This window comes from Letharia lupina (assembly GCF_014066315.1).
Source record: "Letharia lupina isolate WasteWater1 chromosome Unknown contig_12, whole genome shotgun sequence".
In the NCBI taxonomy this organism is placed as follows: domain Eukaryota; kingdom Fungi; phylum Ascomycota; class Lecanoromycetes; order Lecanorales; family Parmeliaceae; genus Letharia; species Letharia lupina.
The window spans coordinates 1,150,493-1,172,569 of record NW_023502981.1 but is presented as its reverse complement, the minus strand read 5'-3'; the positions used below and the strand labels follow the sequence as shown (position 1 = coordinate 1,172,569).

Sequence of the window (22,077 nt, the reverse complement as noted above, 5' to 3'; positions counted from 1 at the left end):
CGTACGAAGGGTCTGGAAGTGTCTATGGGAAAAGAGCCATAAGTCAACCATGAAAATCACCCTTCAATTCGCTACTTTTTTGCTTTCCCCTCAAACGACAAAATAGCCTCTTTCCCAACCTCTCCCTGCATCCGCCTTTCATGCGCTCCCTCAACCTCCCCAACAGCCTTCCTGATCTTCTCCAACACCTTCGTCGCCTCCTCCGGATCCGCCTGCCTCCTCTTCGTCCACCCTTTCCTTTTACTCCCAAAAACAATTTCCACCTTCCACCCTTTCTCCAAAAACTCCTTCAACCGCACCATCCGATGTCCCAAATCGTTATCGCTGACCGTCCAGCGAACCTCCAGCTGCTTCGACTGCTCCTTCACCTTGCTCGTCTTGCTCGCTCTCCGCTTCGCCTCTTCCGCCTCGCGCGCGGCTTTCTTGTCGTACAGTTTGCAAATGGGCCACGGGCGCTCTTCACTCGCCGGCGCGACCTCTTGCACAAACTGTGTCGGATGGCCCTTTTCGTCTCGCTCGCGCGCATTGAGGACTTGGGATAGGACGCGGGGTTCTGGGAGGCGGTCCTCTCCGGATCCGACCATGTAGACTTTATAGGCATTGATCTCTTCGTCTCGTGGGCGCCCCTCCAGGCCGTCTTTTGGTCCGAATTTCTTACCGTTCGGTACGGGCTTGGGCCCGTACTTTGGCATCTGCACCATGTGTCCGTCGGTGGATGCGTTGCGGGGATGTTGAGGGCGGAGACGTGAGGGGCGTGGGCAGGAGAGGCATCGTGGGCGAGGGTTGGCGCGTTGAAGGATGGGTCGGGTGCTGTACGTCCTTGATATTTCGTTTCGAGGTGGTAGGAACACTCGCCGTAGAGCTTCTGAAGTATTTATGAGGTGGTTTGATTGTCTCATAGCCCAGGTGCTTTTATGTTCCAATAGACTCTGTTATGGAGTTTCAAAAGCTCGATTACTTTGCTTGGATCTAAATAAATAAATTTAATACATAAAAAAAAACTCCCAAAAAAGGAGCTCAGCCCTCGTTACTCGTATCAATATCCAGAAGTGAGTTCTTTGATAAAGTGAGGAAAAACTTACCAATAGTTCAACCGGAATTCGGCTAAGTGGAAGGATTTACTGGTGTCCTCGCTCTATCAAAGAACTCACTTCTGGATTGTACGAGTACTAAAAATTCGCCGCGTTTTCTACACTAATCTGAAGGTCGCGAAACGTTATTAATCCTAGTAAAACACCGTTTGAATGAAAGCCTTCGTGTATTATTACACACGAGTTTTAAGACGATTTCATGGAAGGAATGATGCATTGAACTCTATATAATAGATCTAGACTACATTTATTAAATCATATTGATGTGGTGGGGTAGTAATGGAAATAATGGTGCGGAGAAACAATTTGTTGCCTCTCGGCGTTTATCGGATATACGAGTAGGGTGGCCCACGAGAATGTCGCTGCCCTCCGAGTTGGGTTAGTCAGCTCCCGCCGCTCTGCTCACCCACCACGCACCGTCGCCCCCCCCCCCCCCCGCACACTGCTCAGGCACTGCTCGCTCCTAGCCTCTGGCGTCCCTGTTCTTGTGACTCTTAGTGCACCCTGCCAGCTCGAATCCGTCAACTTTAGACGGCGAACCCCAGCGCAATGGAGGGAGCCAGAGCTGGCTCCGTGGGGTGCAAAACTGGTTCCAGAGAGGACGCCATGCCCTTTCCCCCGACTGTTGCGTATAAAGCCTTGCCTGCTGCCCTCGCTCTTTCTGCTTCTTCCTCCCTACCTGTCTACCTTGTCCCCGTTGTTTTGTCAATCGTCTCGCGGTACGCCTTCGTTGCTTGCAGCAAGACAGAGCTGCACTCTTTTATTTTCGTGTCTCCCTTCCTTTCCCTCCTTTTCAATCCTGCCCACCCTCTCTGCTGCGTCGGAGTTGCTCCCCGTGCCGCCTGCAATGCCGAAGAAGAAGTCCCCAGAGGATTTCTTCCAGCGAGCTCGTGCAAAGGGTTCTGGGATCAACAAGGCGATTGTCAATGGCGCTGAAGTCCAGAAACACCTTCAACCCAAGACAGCGAAGAACTACGCGCGCGCGTTGGATTTATGGAATGGGTAAGTTCACCGCCCTAGGTTTTTGCGCGTTTCCAAAGAAGCCTGCTTATCTGACACTCCTTCCCACGCCCAACAGATACGCACAGGATCACCCTGGCGCTGACCCGTACGACTTGGAAACCTTGAAGGACTTTGTGAGGGACGTTACATACGGGATCGATGGTGTTACGGCGACCCCAAAGGCGGGGAAAAAAGCGTCCTCCAATACTGGAAAGACTTCACAGCCGGATGGAGGAGGCACAACTCCACCATACCTCCCACAACGACACTCTCCGTTACAAATGTTGGTGCCCATAGGTTTCATTCTCCCCTCTGCTACAATTATCGAGACTGACCATCGTATAGTTCATCAAGGAACCCCTGCGAACAGAACTGGGCCTCGCTCACAGAAAGAGGATCCGGAGCTACGGTACCACCAACCACTTCATCCATCTAGGAACCCAGTTGTGGGAGAAAGACTGGCAGATCTACGATAAGCCGCGGGTCCGAGTGGACACGTGGGCAAAGATCCAACTTTACGTGTTTACTTCAGCGAGAGTGGGGGAATTCATTGAGTCCACGTGCCGTGCCGGTTCCGGTCGCGGCCTCTACTTCCGTGTGAGTATACTCCGCAGAACGAGGTGACCCTCGGATAGACGAGAACACGCACTGAAGTCGCTTCTTGTAGGACATGACCTTCGGCGTCTTTCGAAATGAACATGGAAAAGCCGAGTTCGCCATCCAAGTCGTGCGGGATGCGAAAAACATGACTTGGACGCCGGAGAAAAGGTTCGTCTCTAACCATTCGACTGATAGCACTCACCACCGCCTTCTTACTGACTCGATGAATAGGCCAGAGAACTCTGTGCACGAGGGCTTGGAGCCGCGACCGCTCTTTTGCAATCCTGTGCTGACGATGCTCGCCAGAGCCATCGCGGACCACGCCTTCCGGGACTACAGCACCATGGAAGAGCTCCTGGCGATCGAGCCTCCGGAGGATGAGATGTACCATCTCCGGCAGCACGAGAGCGTGCTTGGCAAGCCCTTCTTCCACGTGATCTCTACCGGCGAGATGGAAAAGGCCGACACCTTCAGCAGGCGTCTGAGGGAACTGGGCGTCCGCGCGGAATACCTCCGGTGCCCTACCATTCATGATTTCCGGGCGGAGGGGTTGTACCTTATTGGTGTGTTCTTACATCCTTCTCCCTTCATCTGAACTCATGAACTAATCCAAGGTGCAGACAAGCTCTATTCGACCGCTCAACGCATGAAGCATGGCGGACACAAAGATGAGCGGACTTTTGGCGATTCATACATGCCTAATAATGCCGGAACCGACCTCCAAGGGGGATACTTCGACGGCAAGCTTCGCAGTATTGTGAATGATCGCTTTCGCGGGATGACTCTGCATCGCAACCCTGAACTATGGCAGGCGCTGCCGGCCAAGAAACAGTTCGAGTTGGAGAATAGCCTGGAGTTCACCGCCATCGAAGAGGAGATTAAGGCCTTGGCTCCGATGGCCAAGACTGACTCCACCGCCAAGGGCAGTCGCAACGCGTTGATGGCACAGAAACGAAAGCTGGTTTCGGACGAACTCCACAAGTGCCAGGAGCAGCAACCAGGTAAAATGCTGGCCAGCCCAGACGACGCCGTCTTGATGGGGTACCACTGGACCCAATTCCACCGCGTCCGCCGCCTTATGCCAGAGCGGGACCGTCTGGCATCCAATCTCTTCCTTGTCGCTCCGATCCGTAGCGACGAAGGTCGATCCGTCCTCCGTGACATGATCGCGCTCTGTCAACAGGAGGCCGAAGTGCCCTTCCGTCCGGGCTTAGAGCCGGAGAAATGCACGTGCCTGATGGCAGACCACAAGCTGGATCTTGATAGGTGTGTGGCCCCCTACCCCTCTCCATCCGCTGTGTACACGTCAAGCGACTAACGAGATGCTTCTCCACAGCAAACCGGCCGCAGAGAGATGGAGGCACATCTATGGCTGCCACAAAAAGAAGCTCGTGGCCAGCTACGGGTTTGCCGAGCTGTGCTTCGACTGTAGTGAGTGGATGGTCGGTCAGGACAAATGGGACGATCACTGCAAAAGTCACCTGGAAAGGCCGGAAATGCTTCCCATCCAATGCAATCCTTTTGTCTACGGTGGAACCCTTGCCTGCCCTGGGTATTGTCCTTTCTGCCTGGGCAATGCGGCGCCTCCAGCTCCCACGCGGATTCAGCAATTTCTCGACCGAGAGAAATGGAAAGCGCATCTTGGCGAACATATCGGACTGCTGGACGATAGCAAGGCGACCAAATGCACACATCCGAGACAGAAATGCATCGATGCCTTCCCATCCGTCCTGGAGCTGAAATTCCACCTTCAGGATGTTCATTGCATCGAATTGACCAAAGGCATCAAGAGGCGTAGGTCTACCAACCAAGCGGACACTATGCCGGCTCGAAGAAAGAGGTCTAGAATGAGCAAGGACCGCGACCCGGACGTGAAGGTCGATATGTGGACCCAATTGACATACGAGTTTGTGGATGAGACGACGACGCTGTGTAGCCGACGCAGCCCTGGAACATCGACCCCTTCTTCAATCAGCTCACACGGTTCATCTCCGTCAAACACTGCCAGGGACGAGAGCATGGGTGCCGCGGAGACGCCGGCGTCGTCTGTATGCACTGACCTAGTCGACAAGCTTGACCCTCGCCTCCTTGACGAGTGAGAAATTATCCAATACAACTGGTCATATCAACAGTGCTACTTTACAATTCATTTACTCATGGCGCATTTCTTTGTCGCTTTCGCTGACGTCACTGCGGTTTCAGGTCTTCGTTTCCATCGCTTGGATCTTCAGCTTTTTCACCAATTCTCCTTGATAGCTTCATATAGAAAGGGGAGAAGTTGCGAATGGACTAAGGCTAATAGATGCAACTAGCTTAAACGAATTCAAGATTTGTAATCAGTCGATAATATGTTGTGCTTTCGTATCATTACGTTGACCATTGTCAAAGGCTCAACCGCTTGCCTTGCACGGCCCAATAAGCCATTCGTTCACTGCTTGACAGTCTCTTCGTCTGGTCCAGTCGTACTGCTCCACTCCGTGCGACTCTCCCAGTTCTGACACCCTGCTCCTGTTCTTGCACCCGCTTCGATTTAGCACAGTCTGTAGGGCCGATGCCTACTAAGTCGGGCTCTCCTAGGAAGTTTGTCCCCCGAGAATTCTGCTGGGATCAAGGAATATTTAGGATGAGCTGTTACTGGCCACTCAGCCGTATTCAATGCGCCCAGGAGGATGGGCTCAGGAGATCTCTCCTAAGAAATAGGGCGGCAGTCTACGAAACGAATCCTTAAGACGTACAGTAGGAGAAACCATCAATGAGCCTTACAGCCTATTCACTCCCTATTCCTGATCACAATAATTTTTCAATTTGCATTGAAGCATTCATATTGGCAAATGCGTGGGACCTGTTCAGCGTATTATTTTGGTGGAGGATGGGTTCGCTCTTGGCACGGGTAGTCGTCTGTCGGAACACAGCAAAATCTTCGACTTTGTCTGAGCAGGTGTTTTCGACCTTTTGAAACCCAACAATCCATACTTGAAACTAACTGAGGGTCCAGGCTCAACGCGAGGTAAAGCAACCGACAGAAGAGGAGATATCTACCAAGTCACCTGTTTGATGGGGCGGATCACAGGGAAGGATGTGTGTACATGACGAGCAACCCTGCTGGGCTCTCCGCAACAATCAGTTCCAATCGCCTTCGACCATCTTCATAATATCGTCATTCCAGTTGTTCTCCGCAGCTTCTAGGTCAGAGCCGCTGTAATCGTCGAGCGGATGGTATGTCTCTTGCCATTTCCGATCCTCCACATCTGTCGAACTTTTAGCCACTGAAATGAACTGCCTAGAATATCAATGCCACTTGCTTACCATTTTTCACTTCACGAGCAGATGCCGAGTAGACGATAGCTGTCGTTGGGATCCTGTGAAGGCACAGATACCCGCCTTTCACATGCTGAGAAGCCATTTCCGGTAATGCAAGGTCCAGCTGAGTTACCAAGTCCTTGAGGCTAAATACATATGCCTCCGGCATGAGTTTTGTGTCGATTGTCAAGAGACTCCAGGACTCGTTGCCGTATTCACCGTGGTTCCAAGGCTCCTTGCAAGCCCAATTCTCTGCGTGATCCTTTTCGGAGAAACATGTGATGTACGGCTGATCTCCACGATGACCCCAAGTCAGCTGCTTGATGATCGATTCGCGAAAGGCGTTCATATCATCCTCTGTGTAGGTCACGTTGGTCTCTTTTGCCTGCAGGCCGTTGCCTGAAAGTGCCGTCTGGCACCCGGGATACTGCACCCGGTAAAGATTGGCGGGTAACTCTGCATGGCGACGACGAAATTTCTCCATGACTCGACCGGATTGTTTTGAATGACTGAGGGATCTGACGCGATCTTATGGGTTGGAGGTAAGTCTCAGATGAACCCTTTGGGGTTGATTGCGGCTCAAAATAGTGGGGTAAATGTGGCGGAAGACATTTCCGCTGGCGTAGATCACTTGAACAACCTCATGGCTAGGCGCGTAACTGTGTTGCATCGGGCACTTGTCAATCGGTCTGGTTCGCGGGTTATGGACGAAGAGTGTCTTGAACATTAATTTATTCGGGAAAAACCAGAGACCCAGGCACTTGAGTTTTTGGTATACGAATGGAGCGCTTATCCGTTGTAAAGGGTCGTTCAATACAGAGGTCTGCACCGAAAGTCCTGCACCCGCACTAGTGTAGCCCTAACCCTACTTTCGGAAAGCGGCCCTGTAGAGGGGAAGCTTAGAAATATCTTCTTATAGCGCATGGATGAGACTTTAGGTACTTCTCTTGGCTTAATAGAGGTATTAAGCCTCGAAACCTGGCTAGGGCTAGGTGCGATTCCGAAGAACTCCAAACGTATTGTCTAGGTAACCCTTTAGGTGGGGCGTTATCCGAAGTCTGAGCGTAAGAGTCTTGGCGGGTGCAGGACTTTCGGTGCAGACCTCTGTATATAAAGCCTACATTCTGCAATCCTCAGGCAGAAGCTCACTACTATCACGTGATGCATCAGCCCAACACTACTCTGGATTAGCTTCCATTGGAAACCGCTCTCCCGCACTTACTACTCTCACTTCCGGAAAGCTTTCGCATAACGCTTATCAGTACGGAGGCTCGGTGTGCGCGAAATAAACTGCAGAGTGGCTAAATTTTGCGCCAGAGAATCAAGTACATTTTCTATGATAACTACACTATTAATGACCTGTCATCCCTCCTTCAAGACGTATTACGTCTAGAAGTCTCTTAGGCATACTTTCTAGGAGGATCTTGACCCTTGCGTGTACCCATAATTATGATATTATGACTGTGTGAAAGATGTGAAATACAATTGAAGTAGATTTGGTAGAAATTTGGCGCGGGGAAAATTAGCCCCCTCTGCAGTTTATTTCGCGCACACCGAGGGAGGTTGCCACCGAAAGTCCTGAACATGCGCTAAAACCCTTGGCATTCTTGGCATTTCTAGCATTTTAGTAAATTTCTTAAGTAGCTTTATAATAAATATACGATACTTTATATAATTATATATATACTAATTTACTCGATTAGCTAGATTATAGAGTCGCTTATTTTCTTCTTTACGATTCTCTTAATACTCGTTATCGCCTCGTTATAATTAATACTCTAAGTATTAAATATTATTTAAGATTAAAGAGTAATAAGAAGATATTTACTTACTATACTAAATGCATATTAAATATATATTAAAAAGCTTTATATTCTCTCTCTATTCTTTATTTCTTATAATACTCTTATTAGTATAAATATAAGTAAAGGCCTATGAATTAAATTTATAAAGTTGGATTTTTCTAAGTTAAATCGAATTTTAGCCCTAGCCCTAAGTCAAATCGAACTCTAATCGCTTGCTATACGTTTTTGATCTATATATAGATATATATATACGAAGAGAGGCGCGCTAAGGTCTAATTAGAAAGGTATATCGAGTGTAAAGAATTAATTCGTAATAATTACCTATAAAAAATAGAGAAAGGCCATATCCTTATAATAAGAAGTATCGAAATATCGAAAAGAAATGGAGATAACGTGCTAATTAGTGGTGTGAATTCTATATTATCTTCTACCGCAGTAAAATCTTTCGAATAATAAAATAGCTATAGACATCGAACGATTTCAATTCGTTCAAATATATATCGTTTAATATTTCTTCTATAGAGGCCTAATTAGCTATAATTATCGCAGTAGATTCTTCTCTTATAACGTTATTATAGTAATATATTATATTAATACAATAGAGATAACAGGCCAAGTTGTAGTAATGTTCTCCGCTTGCTAAGTAATAATTTGATGTGGAATCGTGAAGAGCATATAACGTGGGATCTTAAAGAGCTAAGCCGTATTCTTAACGATAATAGTCTTATTACCGCTTAGTTTCTCCGCAATATTCTCCGTAGTATTCTCCGCAGTATTCTCCGTAGTATTCTCCGCAGTATTCTCCGCATTTATCTATTATAGTTTCTTCTCTTATAATATTTCTTCTATAAAGGCCTAATTAACTATAATCGTCGTAGTAGATTCTTCTCTTATAACGTTATTATAGTAATATATTATATTAATATAGTAGAGCTAATAAACTAAGTTATAGTAATATTCTTCGCTTACTAAGTAATAATTTAATATAAAATCGTGGAGAGTATATAATGTGGGATCTTGGAGAGCTAAGCCGTATTCTTAGTGCTAAAGATCTTATTACCGCTTGATTTCTCCGCAATATTCTCCGTATTCGCCTACTATATTAACTTCTCTTATACTAACTAAGTGGATTAATATAAGATCGTAAAGAGTAGGTCTATTGTGTTACTGCTGCTAATAACTATCTCCGTAATATTCTTCGTAGTATTCTCCGTATTCGCCTATTATAGATTCTTCTCTTATTTAATTAAGTGCGAGGGTATCGAGGGTAAATATATTTATATTAATAGAATTAATAGAATTAATAGAATAATAAAAGAAGAATAATTATATAAATAGATGAAAGGATTATTATTCGATCTCGAACGCGTTTAATATAACTATAATATTTAAATATTAGTTTAATCTATTTATCGCTAATTTAAGAGAAGTATATAGAGAAAGATATATTCGTTTAGACTCTTTTTAAGAGTTTTCTAACGCGTTTATAAGCAGTAATAGATAGCTATTAGACTCGCTTACGGCCTCGATTACTAATAGTAGCGAATTTATCGAGAGATAATCTAAGAGCGTTAGTAGAGGCTCTAAAAGGCGGGTAAAAGGGGTATATATATCTGAATCGAACGCGTTTGATATGATTATAATATTTGAATATTAGTTTAATCTATCTATCGCTAGCTTAAGAGAAGTATATAGAGGAAAACGTATTTATTTAAGCTCTTTTTAAAGGCCTTTCAACGCGTTTAATAGCTATTAGACTCGCTTACGGCCTCGATTATTAGTAATAGCGAATTCGCCGAGAGATAGCCTAAAGACGTTAGTAGAGGCTCTAAGAGGCGGGTAAAAGAGATATACTTACCTAAAACGTTGAGTAACCTTCGAACGAGGGATATCGAAGATGATTATATTTATACTAATGAAATTAATAGAATTAGTAGAGTAATAAAAGAATAATAATTACACAAATAGGTGAAAGAATTATTATTCGATTTCGGACGCGTCTGATATAACTATCATAACTACTATATTTGAATATCCATTTAATCTACTAATAATAAACCAAACTTCATAATTTTTACAGCGTTAGAAAGCGCAAAGCGAGCTCTACAATTTGAGGAATTATAAAGTAACTATATATATCGCAAGCTGAATACTTCAAAGTGTAAAACTTCTACATACAAATTTTTAATAAGGGAGGCTTGAGAGGGCTATCGAGCTAACTCAGCCGATCTAATTAAAAAGCGTATAGAATCTAAATTAATAATTGGCTACACATATAAATTCAAGGTTTCCAAGCTTAGCTCTATCTTATTCTTTTATATATACTAATATATAGTATTATACTATTATCGCTATTATATAAAGTATTAATATTTAAGATATTTAAGATATTTACTAAGAATATTAAGAGTTTTAAAGCTCTAACTCTAATATTTAAAACTTTTAATAATAATCTTCGTATATATAAAAGAATAAAATAGAGCTAAATTAGAAAATCTCGAATTTATATATACAGTCAATTATAAATTCGAGTTCTCTACGCTTTTTAACTAGACTATCTAAGTCATCGCGGATAAATAAATTAGCGTTCGCAATTATTAAAAAATAATAGGTATACATTATTAACACATAGAATAACTTTTTTATTTTCTATTAAAATTTTAAAATTTTTCTTTTAAATTATAGAACGTAATATGGGCTTTTAGATAAAAAAAGAATTACTAAATTTAGTCTTATAATTATTAAAGCGTAAGGAATTCAAATATCGCTTATTAAAGTTCGCTCGACAGCCGAATAGCTCTAATTAGATATACATTATTTGATTTTAGAATAACTTTTTTATTTTCTATTAAAATTTTAAGATTGCTTTTTAAATTATAGAACGAAATATAAGCTTTTAGATAAAAAAAGAATTACTAAATTTAGTCTTATAGATATTTAAAGACAACGTATTTAAATATTCTCTATTAAGAGTTCGCTTATTAAATTTACTCGACAGCCCTAATTAAAAAAAATAGTTATAAATTTAATTTATAGACCTTTACTCGTACTATATTATTAAGCTATAAAAAGTAGATATATATATTTAAAGTATTTAATAAGATTAATATCTCTTTATTTAGCTTTAGAAAATATTTATATTCTTATAATTATATTAAATAAAACTAGTTAATCTTAATAAAAATATAATAATTACGATTTTAAAAAGTATATATTTATATTAAAATTATTAATAAATACTATATTAAAAATAATAAATAAAAATTAGAAATTACTAATAAATAAGATAATTATTATTTTTAAAATAGTAATAATATTTATAGAAAAGATAAATAATAAATTTAAAAATTAAATTTTTTTAAATAAAGTATATAAATTAATTATTAATCTAAATAATTAAGATAATAATATAAAGAAAAAAATTATATATATTAAGTATTAAATAATTAATTTAAAAAGTAATATAATAATAACTAGCTATATTAGCGTATTAAATTAACTCTTAATATTCTTCTTTAATATTAAAGAAATTTCTATTATTTTATTATTAATAATAAAATAAGATTAAATATTATATAATAAACGAGTAAAGGCCTATGAATTAAATTCATAATCATTTTTTTTTGATTAGAGCTATCGAGTAAATTTGATAAGCGGTCTTTGATAAGCGGTCTTTGATAAGCGATCTTTGATAAGCGATATTTAAATTCCTTACGCTTTAATAATTATAAGACTTAATTTCAAAATTCTTAAAAATTCGAAAAGCACAAACGGCGCTTTAAAATTTAAAAAAAAAATCTCAAAATTTTAATAGAAAACAAAAAAGTTATTCTATATATTAATAATATACGTCTATTTTTTTAATAAGAAAGGCGCGAGAGAGCGAGATTTTAATAGTTATAAACGCTAATTTATTTACCCGCGATAATTTAGTCGATCTAGTTAAAAGGCGTAATAATCTTAAATTAATAATTAACTATATATATAAATTTAAGATTTTCTAATTTAGCTCTATCTTATTCTTTTATATATATTAATTAAATAAGATTATTATAAAGTTATAAGATAATATAGTAAATAAAATATTAAAGAAAAAAATATCGAGTAAAATAATTATAATAATTAATAAATATATAAAAAATATAAATATTATTAAAATAATTAGAAGATTAATAAATAGCGATATATATATTATAACTATAAATAAAAAGAGAATAAATAAATTATAAAAAAATAAAAAATAGATTTTAAAGTTAAATAATAGCGCGAGAGTAATTATTAAAATATATAATCTTTTACTTTATAAAGTAAGAATTAATATATTTAATATTAAAGATATAATTATAATAATTAAAAGAGTTTAAAATAAAAATATTAATACGTTAAATTTTAATATAATATAATTTAATTAATTTAATATAAATAAAGAAAATTATAATAAAAGTTTATTAATTATTAAATTAATATCTTTTTTAAAAAAAATATAGAGTATTAAAAGAAGATTTAATAATTATATTTATAATAAATAATATAAATCGAAGTAATACTTTATATATTAGAAATATAATATCTATTAATTATATATTTTAAAAAGAATTACTTAATATATAGAAAATATTTAAAAAAATATATAATTAAAACTTATAAATATCTAATTTATAAGAGATTATATAAGATTTAAAATAAAATATATATAATAAAGAAGAGAGAGATAGCGAGAATAAAAATAATAAGATAATAAACTTCTTTATAATTCGAAATAATAAAAAGACTATTAAATAACTTTTAAATAAGTAATTAATTAAATAATAACCTTTAAAATACGTTTAATTAAATATAAAATAAGAAAATATTTTTAAAATTAATATTTACGCGCGATGAATTAATAAATAAAAATAAATTACTTAATAAAAAAGAACTTAAAGTATTAAATCTTAAAAGAATTACTATATTGTTATAATATTGCGAAAGCCTTTTATAGAAGCCTCTAATAGAGTTATTTCTACTAGATCTAAGAGACTTAAAAAGTTTAAATTAAATATATATTAGCGTCTTCGAGTATTCTCTATTAAAGTAGATTTCTAAATAGTAAGAATTTATCTTTTTTTTATATTATAACTTAATTTATAATAATATAATAGTAATATTCTAGTTACTTATAAGTACTAATAATCTATATTTATAAATAAATTTAATATTCTATTAATATTAATATTAATTTAAATCTCTTTCTCTAAATAATATCTTCTTTAGATTAATCTAGATTATATTATTATTAGTAGCTATGTTAAGCTAACTTCTATCGTCTTCTTAGATATTATAGCTGCTACTACTTTAACTTTTAAAAGTATCTTAACTACTCTTTATTCTACTAATAATTTTATATATATTATATATTAAATTTAAATATTTATAGAAAATATTAATTAAGTTTAAAGAATTTTTTATAAGATAGTAATTACTATTCGTTATATTATAATTATTTATATATATTCGAAGTTAATAATTATAAGATCTAAGTAAATATTAAAAGAGCTCTTTTTTATATATTAAAATATCGACATCTTATTACTTCGATATTCTATTAAAGCCTTTAATAATTATATAATAAATCTTAGAGCTATATTAGCTATTTAATACTTCTTTAAATATTATAAGTCTTTCTTAATAAATAATATATTTATATTATTATAATCTATTCTTTTACTTATCGAGCTAACTATACGAGTAAAATTCGCTATTATATTAATAAATAAAGCTATCTATAATCGATTAATTTAATCTTAATTATCTACTATTATAATATAAGAATTTATAAAAGTATAACTCGCTAAGCTATAAGCTATAATAGTAAAATTTCGTATTATATTAGATTTATCTAAATCTTTAAAAGATTTAAGATTATTAGATAAATTAGAAATAATTAAAAATAGCGATAATAATAATAATAAAGTTAATTAATTTAATTTAAATAATATTAACTTTTTTAATTTATTTTATAAAAATAAATTTATTAATATTATCTCGATAATAGAATATATTAATAAAAGTATCTTCTTTCGAAATATATACGTTTTTATTAATTAAGTTAAGAATATAGTATAAGCTAAGAATAATATACTACTATAATAGAATCTCTAAATCTATCTAAGAGAAATTATACTTATTTAATTTACTATTAAACTAATTAAAAATAATAAACGCTTAATTACTTATAATATAAATAAGTAATATCATCTACTATTAGCACGTTGAAAATTATTATATTCTTAAAATATAGTAATTCTATTATAAGAAAAGTATTCGATATAAGATATTATTTATTATCGAGAGCTATAAAAGTATACTTAAATAATTATAAAAATAGCTTAGAATACGAATATAGATATTATAAAGAATTATATATTACTTATCTAAAATAAACTTAATACGAAATTTTAGCGAGATATTTTAGAATTAGACGCTATTATTAATTATAATTAATTTTTAGAATTACTTAATAAGCGAAAGTACTAATAATAAAAGTATACTAGTTATTATTTACGATAAAATTTATATTCTTAATAATAGTAATAAAAAAGAATAGATTCTTATAGATATTTATCTCGATAATCTTAGTCTTAGTATTAATCTCAATTTTAAGTATTACGTCTATCGAATTAATAGTAATCTATTATATTACTCTTATAAAAATATTAGACGATTTTAAGTAGCGATTAAAGTAAGATTATATTAAGAATTTTTATTAGAAAAAATTATTATAGATATTAAAGTCTTTAGTAGAGAACATTACTACTACTTTAATAGCTACGAATACTATTTAAATAGAGTCTATAAAGCGTATCTCTGAAATTTCATTTATACTAAGAAAAGGCCTTATCTATTATAATAATAGCGAGAATAGATAATATCTCGACGTCCTATCTTCTATCTCATCGTCTAACGACTAACGAATAAAATATCTTAGCACCTACTATCAAAAATCTATTAATATAGTATAATGTTCAAATACTTCTTTTAATAAGTAATATAATTATATATCGCTATTCTATATAGCTTATAGTTATATATATCTCTTAAAGTCTACTAAGATAATTTTCTTTAACTCTTATTTAATATTCTAACGATATTAATAGATAATTCTAATAGTAACTTTCTAATCTTTATAAGTTTCTTCACTTTTCGCCCTATATTCAAGTAAACTACGTATCGTCTAGCCTTATTTTCTATACGTTCTAGCTCGCCATAATCGCGTATAGCTGCGAAGTATACTCGTGCTAATAGAGAGACTTTAACTAGATTAAAATAGTCGATAAATCGCTCGAAGTATATAAATAATTAAGTAGTAAGTAGGCTTTGAATCCTTTTTCACGTGATCAATATCATTTGATATCTTATTGCGAGGCATTTTTTATTAATTTTTTAGATTATTTAGCTTTTATTCGATATTTAATAAACGCGTTATTTTAATAATTCGTAGAGTTAGGCCGATAGGGCTAAATCTCTAACTTTTATCTTCTACTAGACGATAAAATAAAGTAAGAGATATTTAAATAAGCTTACGATCTATCTAATTATAAAGATTACTATAAATACTACGATTAATTATCTTATACGATATTTATTAGATATTTATTTAAACGCTTACGAATTTATATAGTATATTATTCTAAGTATTAACTTAATTAAACTAAGAGATATAAGCTATATAAATTTCTTATTTCGATTATTACTTTAGCTATTTCTTTTTATACTATAGCTATAAACTTTATTATTATCTTATCTCTTATTAAAGTAAAATATAATTATCTACTTATTATTACGTATAAGATTATTAAAAGAAATCTTCTAATATCGAGAAAGAAGATTTAAACTACTACTTAATAAGTTAAGATAATACTTTATATATTACTATAGTATAACTAAAATATATTAAGATATATTATTAGCAATCGCGATTTATATTTTATATCTACTTTCTAAAAGAAGATCTTTAATAAACTATATATTAAGTTTCTAACGTCTATAGTTTATTATCTATAAATAAATAATTAATTTAAATAAATTAATTAAATGATAGAGATAGCCTTATATTTCTATCTTACTACGAATTCTAACGATAAATAGAATAAAATCTTATTATATATTTAGATTACTCTTAATAACTTTTCGAATAATATTATAGATTTAATATCTAACGAATTATATTATAATTTTAAGATTAATAATATTATAAATATATTATTTATGAATTTCTTAATATTTATAAAAGTTTTTTATAAGCTTTATTTAATTAAAAAAGAAGAGATAAATAATATTATAATATTTTCATCTATTATTATAAAAGTAAAATACGATATAAAGTATTTAGCGCTAAATCTTAAAAAAAAGAATAATATCTTTCTTAGATTATACTATAAATACTCGATTTTAGATCTTTTAAATAGAAAACTCTTATAATAATATATTAATTTCTTTAAGATTTTAATAAAGGTTAATTATTTAATATATTAATTAAAGCTATTATTAGTTATACGAATTTATTTAATAATATTAATCGTCTAGTTAAAGCTAGTTACTACTATTATAATTAAAGCTTTAAATTTATATAAGAGAAGAATTAATATAAAATTATCGCCCGTTTATAACGAAGAAAACGACTTCGAAGTTAAAATAATTATAAATAAATAAATTATATATAAAAAGTCTAAGTATTTATTATATTAAAAGAATTAAGGCTATAAATATAATATATAATATATAATTAAGAATTTATCTAATATAATAAAGCTAGTAAATAACTATAAATATAAATTAGTATTTATCTTATCTACTAGATAAAAAATAGATAAGAGTATTAGAATTATATAAGCTTTATAGTTATCTACGTAAGTACTATAGTCGTTTATATAAGTATTATAATAGTCTATATAAATATTATAGTCTACGTCTAAAAGAGAAAGAGAAAAATTGTATAAGAATTTACTAATTAGATAGTAATCTATATTAAATCGTTTTTTGAATTAATAAAGAAAACTTCTAAAGTCTAGAGTGAAAGACTTTTATTACTTATTATATATCTAATTTATATATTTACTATACTAATAAACATCTATTTTTATTATTATTTTAACGAGAATATTAATTTATTTTTTCTTCGTTAATATTTAATATAATATTATAAAAGTCTTTTATAGAAGTCTCTAATAGAGTTTTTTCTATTAGATTTAAGAGACTTAAAGAGTCTAAATTAAATATATATTAGCGTCTTCGAGTATTCTCTACTAAAGTAGATTTCTAGATAATAAGAATTTATCTTCTTTTTATATTATAACTTAGTTTATAATATATATTAAATCTCTAGCTAAATAAAAGAAAATACGCTTTTCTATTATTAATAAAAATCTTATTTAAAAATAAATTACTTTTTAAAATAATAAATAAAATAAAATAATACAAAACTAATATAGTAATAAAGAAAATTAATAATTTTAAAAATAATAAATAATCTTTAAATTAAAAAAGTAATAATAAGAGAATTATAGTCTTTATTAATAAGAATAAAAAGAAATATATTTAATTTATTAGTATATATCAAAGAATAAAATAGAGCTAAATTAGAAAATCTTAAATTTATATATATAGTTAATTATAAATTCGAGGTTATTACGCCTTTTAACTAGATCGACTAAATTATCGCGAGTAAATAAATTAGTATCCGTAGCTATTAAAATCTCGCTCTCCCGCGCCTCCCGAGGTTTCTTATTAAAAAAATAGGCGTATAATATTAACATATAGAATAACCTTTTTATTTTCTATTAAAATTTTGAGATTTTTTTTTTAAATTTTGAAGCGCCGTTTATGCTTTCCGAATTTTTAAGAATTTTGAAATTATATCTAATGATTATTAAAGCGCAAGGAATTCAAATATCGCTTATTAAAGTTCGCTCGACAGTCGGACAGCTCTAATCAGGTACATATTATTTGATTTTAGAATAACTTTTTTATTTTCTATTAAAATTTTGAGATTCTTTTTTAAATTATAGAACGAAATATAGAATTTTAGAAAAAAAAAAGTTATTAAATTTAGTTCTATAATAATTAAAGTGCAAGGAATTCAAATATCGCTTATTAAAGTTCGCTTATTAAAGATCGCTTATCTACTTACTCGATAGTTTTAATTAAAAAAAAATTATAAATTTAATTTATAAACCTTTACTCGTTAATAAATAAAAAAATAAAAAAATTTAAAAAAAAAAATAAATTTTATAAATTAAGCGAAGTAAATAAGTAATATTAATAATAGTATATTCTAATTAGCTATTAATATTATAATATAATATAAAATAACTTAAAGTAATTATAATAAAGCTTTTTAATAATAAAAAGACTTATAGTATTAATATAATAATAATTTAAAAGTCTTAAAGAAATATTAATATTAATATATTCTATTACTTTTTTAAAAATAGATTTAATTTAATTTATCTCTATTATAATAATATTTATTCTATAATTTATTAAATCTCTATACTCTTAATATTAAATTTAAAAATAATAGAATTTTATATATATATAATATCTATAATCTTAATAATTAATTAATAAATAAACTTAATAAATTATATAAGATATTTATAAATCTAAAAATAATAAATAGATTATATTAAGTAATTATAATCTTTATTATATAATATAAAAGAGATTAAAAGCTTATATTAATAAGAGAGTAGAGAAATTAATATTTTTAATAAAAGAGTTTATTATAAAATAAATACTATTAATAAAAATAATAATATATAAAGATAATTATTAAATAATAATAAATCTACTATTCGTTATTTTAATATTTATAATAAATGATATTAGTTATAATATCAAAAACGATTTTTAAGATAAATTTAATTATTTTTAATTCTTATAAAGTTAGAGCTAATTATAATAATAATAATATTAATAATATATTAAAATTTTAATAAGCTAAATTTTAAAATTTTAAGAGAGATATTTATTAAAATTATAATATTGAAAAAGTATATAATTAATCTCTTAAGAAAAAATAAATTTTTTATTAATAACTATATCGATTATTAAGTAACTATTATTATTAATTCTATTTAAATAACTATTAAAAAGTTTATTTCGATTATTAAAATATCGTTATAGTTTAAATTAAACTTTATATTAAAATATTAAAAAATATAAAAGTATTATAAATCGCTAAAAAGAAGTTAAAGAATAACGCTTTTAAAAGAAATATAGAAGAAATATAAAATTACTAAAAACTTTAAAAATAACTTAATTAAGAGAATTATTAGAAAAATATTTAGAGAGTTTATAATAAAGACGTATAAATTACTATAAATGATATAAAAAAAATTAGAAAAATTAGAAAATAACTTATAATATAGATTTATCTCTCTTCTTTATTTAATAAAAATAAATAAGAGTATAATAAGCTTAATTTAAAAGTAGATTTTCTTATAAGAATATTCTTTTTATTATTAATATAAATTAAATTAGATAATATTAATAATAATTTAGAATATTTATAAATTTATATAATAAACGAGTAAAGATCTATAAATTAAATTTATAATCATATTTTTTAATTAGAGCTTCGAGTAAATTTAATAAGCGAACTTTTAATAGACGATATTTAAATTCGTTACCTTTAAATATCTACAAGACTAATTTTAATAATTCTTTTCTTATCTGAAAGCTTATGCTTCGTTCTATAATATAAAAAAAAAGTCTTAAAATTTTAATAGAGAATAAAAAAGTTATTTTAAAATTAAATATTATATATCTAATTAGAGCTATTCGATTGTCGAGCGAACTTTGATAAGCGATAATTGAATTCCTTGCGCTTTAATAATTATAGAACTTAATTAAGAAATTCTTTTTTTATCTAAAAGCTTATATTTCGTTCTATAATTTAAAAAAAAAATCTTAAAATTTTAATAAAAAATAAAAAAGTTATTCTATATATTAATAACGTATATCTATTTTTTTAATAATTAATAATTGCGAACGTTAGTTTATTTATTCGCGATAACTTAGCCGATCTAATTAAAGAGCGTAGCACGCGAGTTTTAGAATTCGTCGTATACTCTAATTAGATTTAGAGAAGCGACTTAGCGTTAAAGTATACGACGAATTCTAAAACCCGCGTATAGTAGTAACTCTAAATTTATAATTAGCTATATATATAAATTTACGATTTTTAAGCTTAATTCTATCTTATTTTATTATATTAATATAAATAAAAGAATAAGATAGAGCTAAGCTATAAAATCTTAAATTTATATATATAGTTAATTATAAATTTAAATTCTCTACGCTTTTTAACTAGACCGACTAAGTTAATCTAATAGCCCTCTTATATTTTCTTATTAAAAATTTATATATAGAAGTTTTATATTTTAAAGTACTTAACTTACGATAGATATAATTACTTTATAATTTCTTAAATTATAAAGCTCGCTTTATACTTTCTAACGCTATAAAAATTATAAAGTTTAATCTACTATTAATAGATTAAATTAATATTTAAATATTATAATTATATTAAACGCGTTTAAGATTAAATAATAATTCTTTTATCTATTTATATAATTATTATTCTTTTATTACTTTATTAATTCTATTAATTTTATTAATATAAATATAATTATCTTCGATATCTCTTATTTAAAGATTACTTAATATTTTAGATATATATACTTCTTTTACTTATCTCTTAAAGCCTCTATTAATATCTCTTAAATTATCTTTTAATAAATTCGCTATTATTAATAATTAAGACTATAAGCGAGTTTAATAGCTATCTACTACTACTTATAAACGCGTTAAAAAACCTTTAAAAAGAGTTTAAATAAATATATTCTTCTCTATAGATTTCTTTTAAGCTAGCGATAATATCTTTTAATCTAGCGATACTATCTTTTAAAACGCGTTTTTCTTCTCTATTCGTTATTTATTATTCTATTTTAAAATCTTTTAATACGTATTAAATTTTAAATATTATTAAAAAGAAGCTTTTAAATAAGAGAAAAACGCTATTAAAGATTCTTTATTATAAGATTTATTAATAGATTTCTTTAATAATAACTCTTTCGATAGTCTATATTCTTTTAATCTATCTTTTAACTCTTATTTAAATTTTATTTAATTTTTAATAAAACTTATTAATTATATTACGCGTTATTTATATATTATAAAGTCTATATAATATAATTTAAATTCTATAAATTAGATTTATAATAGTTATAATATAATATTATAGAAAGACGAGTAAAGGTCTATTATCTATGAATTAAATTCATAATCATTTTTTTTTTAATCGGGACTGTCGAGTAAATTTTGATAAGCGATCTTTAATAAGCGATATCTAAATTTCTTATCTTTAAATATCTATTAAACTAAGTTTAGTACTTCCTTTTTTATCTAAAAGCTCACATTACGATCTATAATTAAAATCAAAAATCTTAAAAATTCAATAGAAAATAAAAAGGTTATTCTAAAATCAAATAATGTATACTTGATTAAGGCTGTCCGGCTATCGAGCGAACTTTGATAAGCGAACTTTGATAAACGATATTTGAGATCCTTACCCTTTAATAAATATAAGATCAATTTTTAAAGTTTTTAGATCATTTAAAAGCGCAATCTTCGCTCTATAATTTAAAAAAAAAATCTTCAAATTTTAATAGAAAATAGTAAAGTTATTAAAGGGTTAAAAGTAGAGTAAGAGATTTTAATAGTTGCGAATGCTAATTTATTTATTCGCGATAATTTAGTCGATCTAACTAAAGAGCGTAGCGAACTTAAATTTATAATTAATTATATATATAAATTCAAGATTTTTAAGCTTAGCTCTATCTTATTCTTTTATATATATTAATAAGATAATTAAGTAATATTATAATAGCGAAAAGATTAAAGTTAATATATTTAAAATAGATATTAATTAAGAAGTAGATAATATAGAATAAAATTATAGAGATATTAAAATAAGTATAAATAATTTAATTAATCTTAGCGAGTATATTATTAATTAAATTCTTTATTCTTTAATATTAGAGATCTTAAATTTTATTAATAATTATAAAGAATTTTATCGCTATAGCGTTTAGTATAATAATATAATCTTTATAATCTTATAATAAATTATTATTAATTATTTAATTATTCTTTATATATATAAAATCTAAAAAATAATTACTATTTATATATTTATCTTAGCGCCTTTAAAGAGCAAAAAATTAATTTTTAAT

General features: G+C 30.3%; 3 protein-coding genes across 3 annotated transcripts; 1 reads left to right on the top strand and 2 right to left on the bottom strand.

Annotated features, from left to right (window-relative positions):
* Positions 1 to 71: 71 nt before the first annotated feature.
* Positions 72 to 701, bottom strand: HO133_001348 (uncharacterized protein; the record flags this gene model as incomplete). The annotated part of the gene is made up of 1 exon (XM_037292278.1): positions 72 to 701. One exon carries the CDS (start codon positions 699 to 701, stop codon positions 72 to 74), a length of 630 nt encoding a protein of 209 aa, XP_037151697.1.
* Positions 702 to 1,938: 1,237 nt separating this feature from the next.
* On the top strand, positions 1,939 to 4,792 carry HO133_001347 (uncharacterized protein; the record flags this gene model as incomplete). The annotated part of the gene is made up of 7 exons (XM_037292277.1): positions 1,939 to 2,093; positions 2,170 to 2,380; positions 2,439 to 2,690; positions 2,761 to 2,861; positions 2,925 to 3,256; positions 3,314 to 3,959; positions 4,030 to 4,792. The coding sequence occupies 7 exons, from the start codon at positions 1,939 to 1,941 to the stop codon at positions 4,790 to 4,792; spliced, it is 2,460 nt and encodes an 819-aa protein (XP_037151696.1).
* Positions 4,793 to 5,813: 1,021 nt separating this feature from the next.
* HO133_001346 (uncharacterized protein) lies at positions 5,814 to 6,477 on the bottom strand (the record flags this gene model as incomplete). Its single annotated transcript, XM_037292276.1, has 2 exons — positions 5,814 to 5,941; positions 6,000 to 6,477. The coding sequence occupies 2 exons, from the start codon at positions 6,475 to 6,477 to the stop codon at positions 5,814 to 5,816; spliced, it is 606 nt and encodes a 201-aa protein (XP_037151695.1).
* Between the last annotated feature and the right edge of the window lie 15,600 nt (positions 6,478 to 22,077).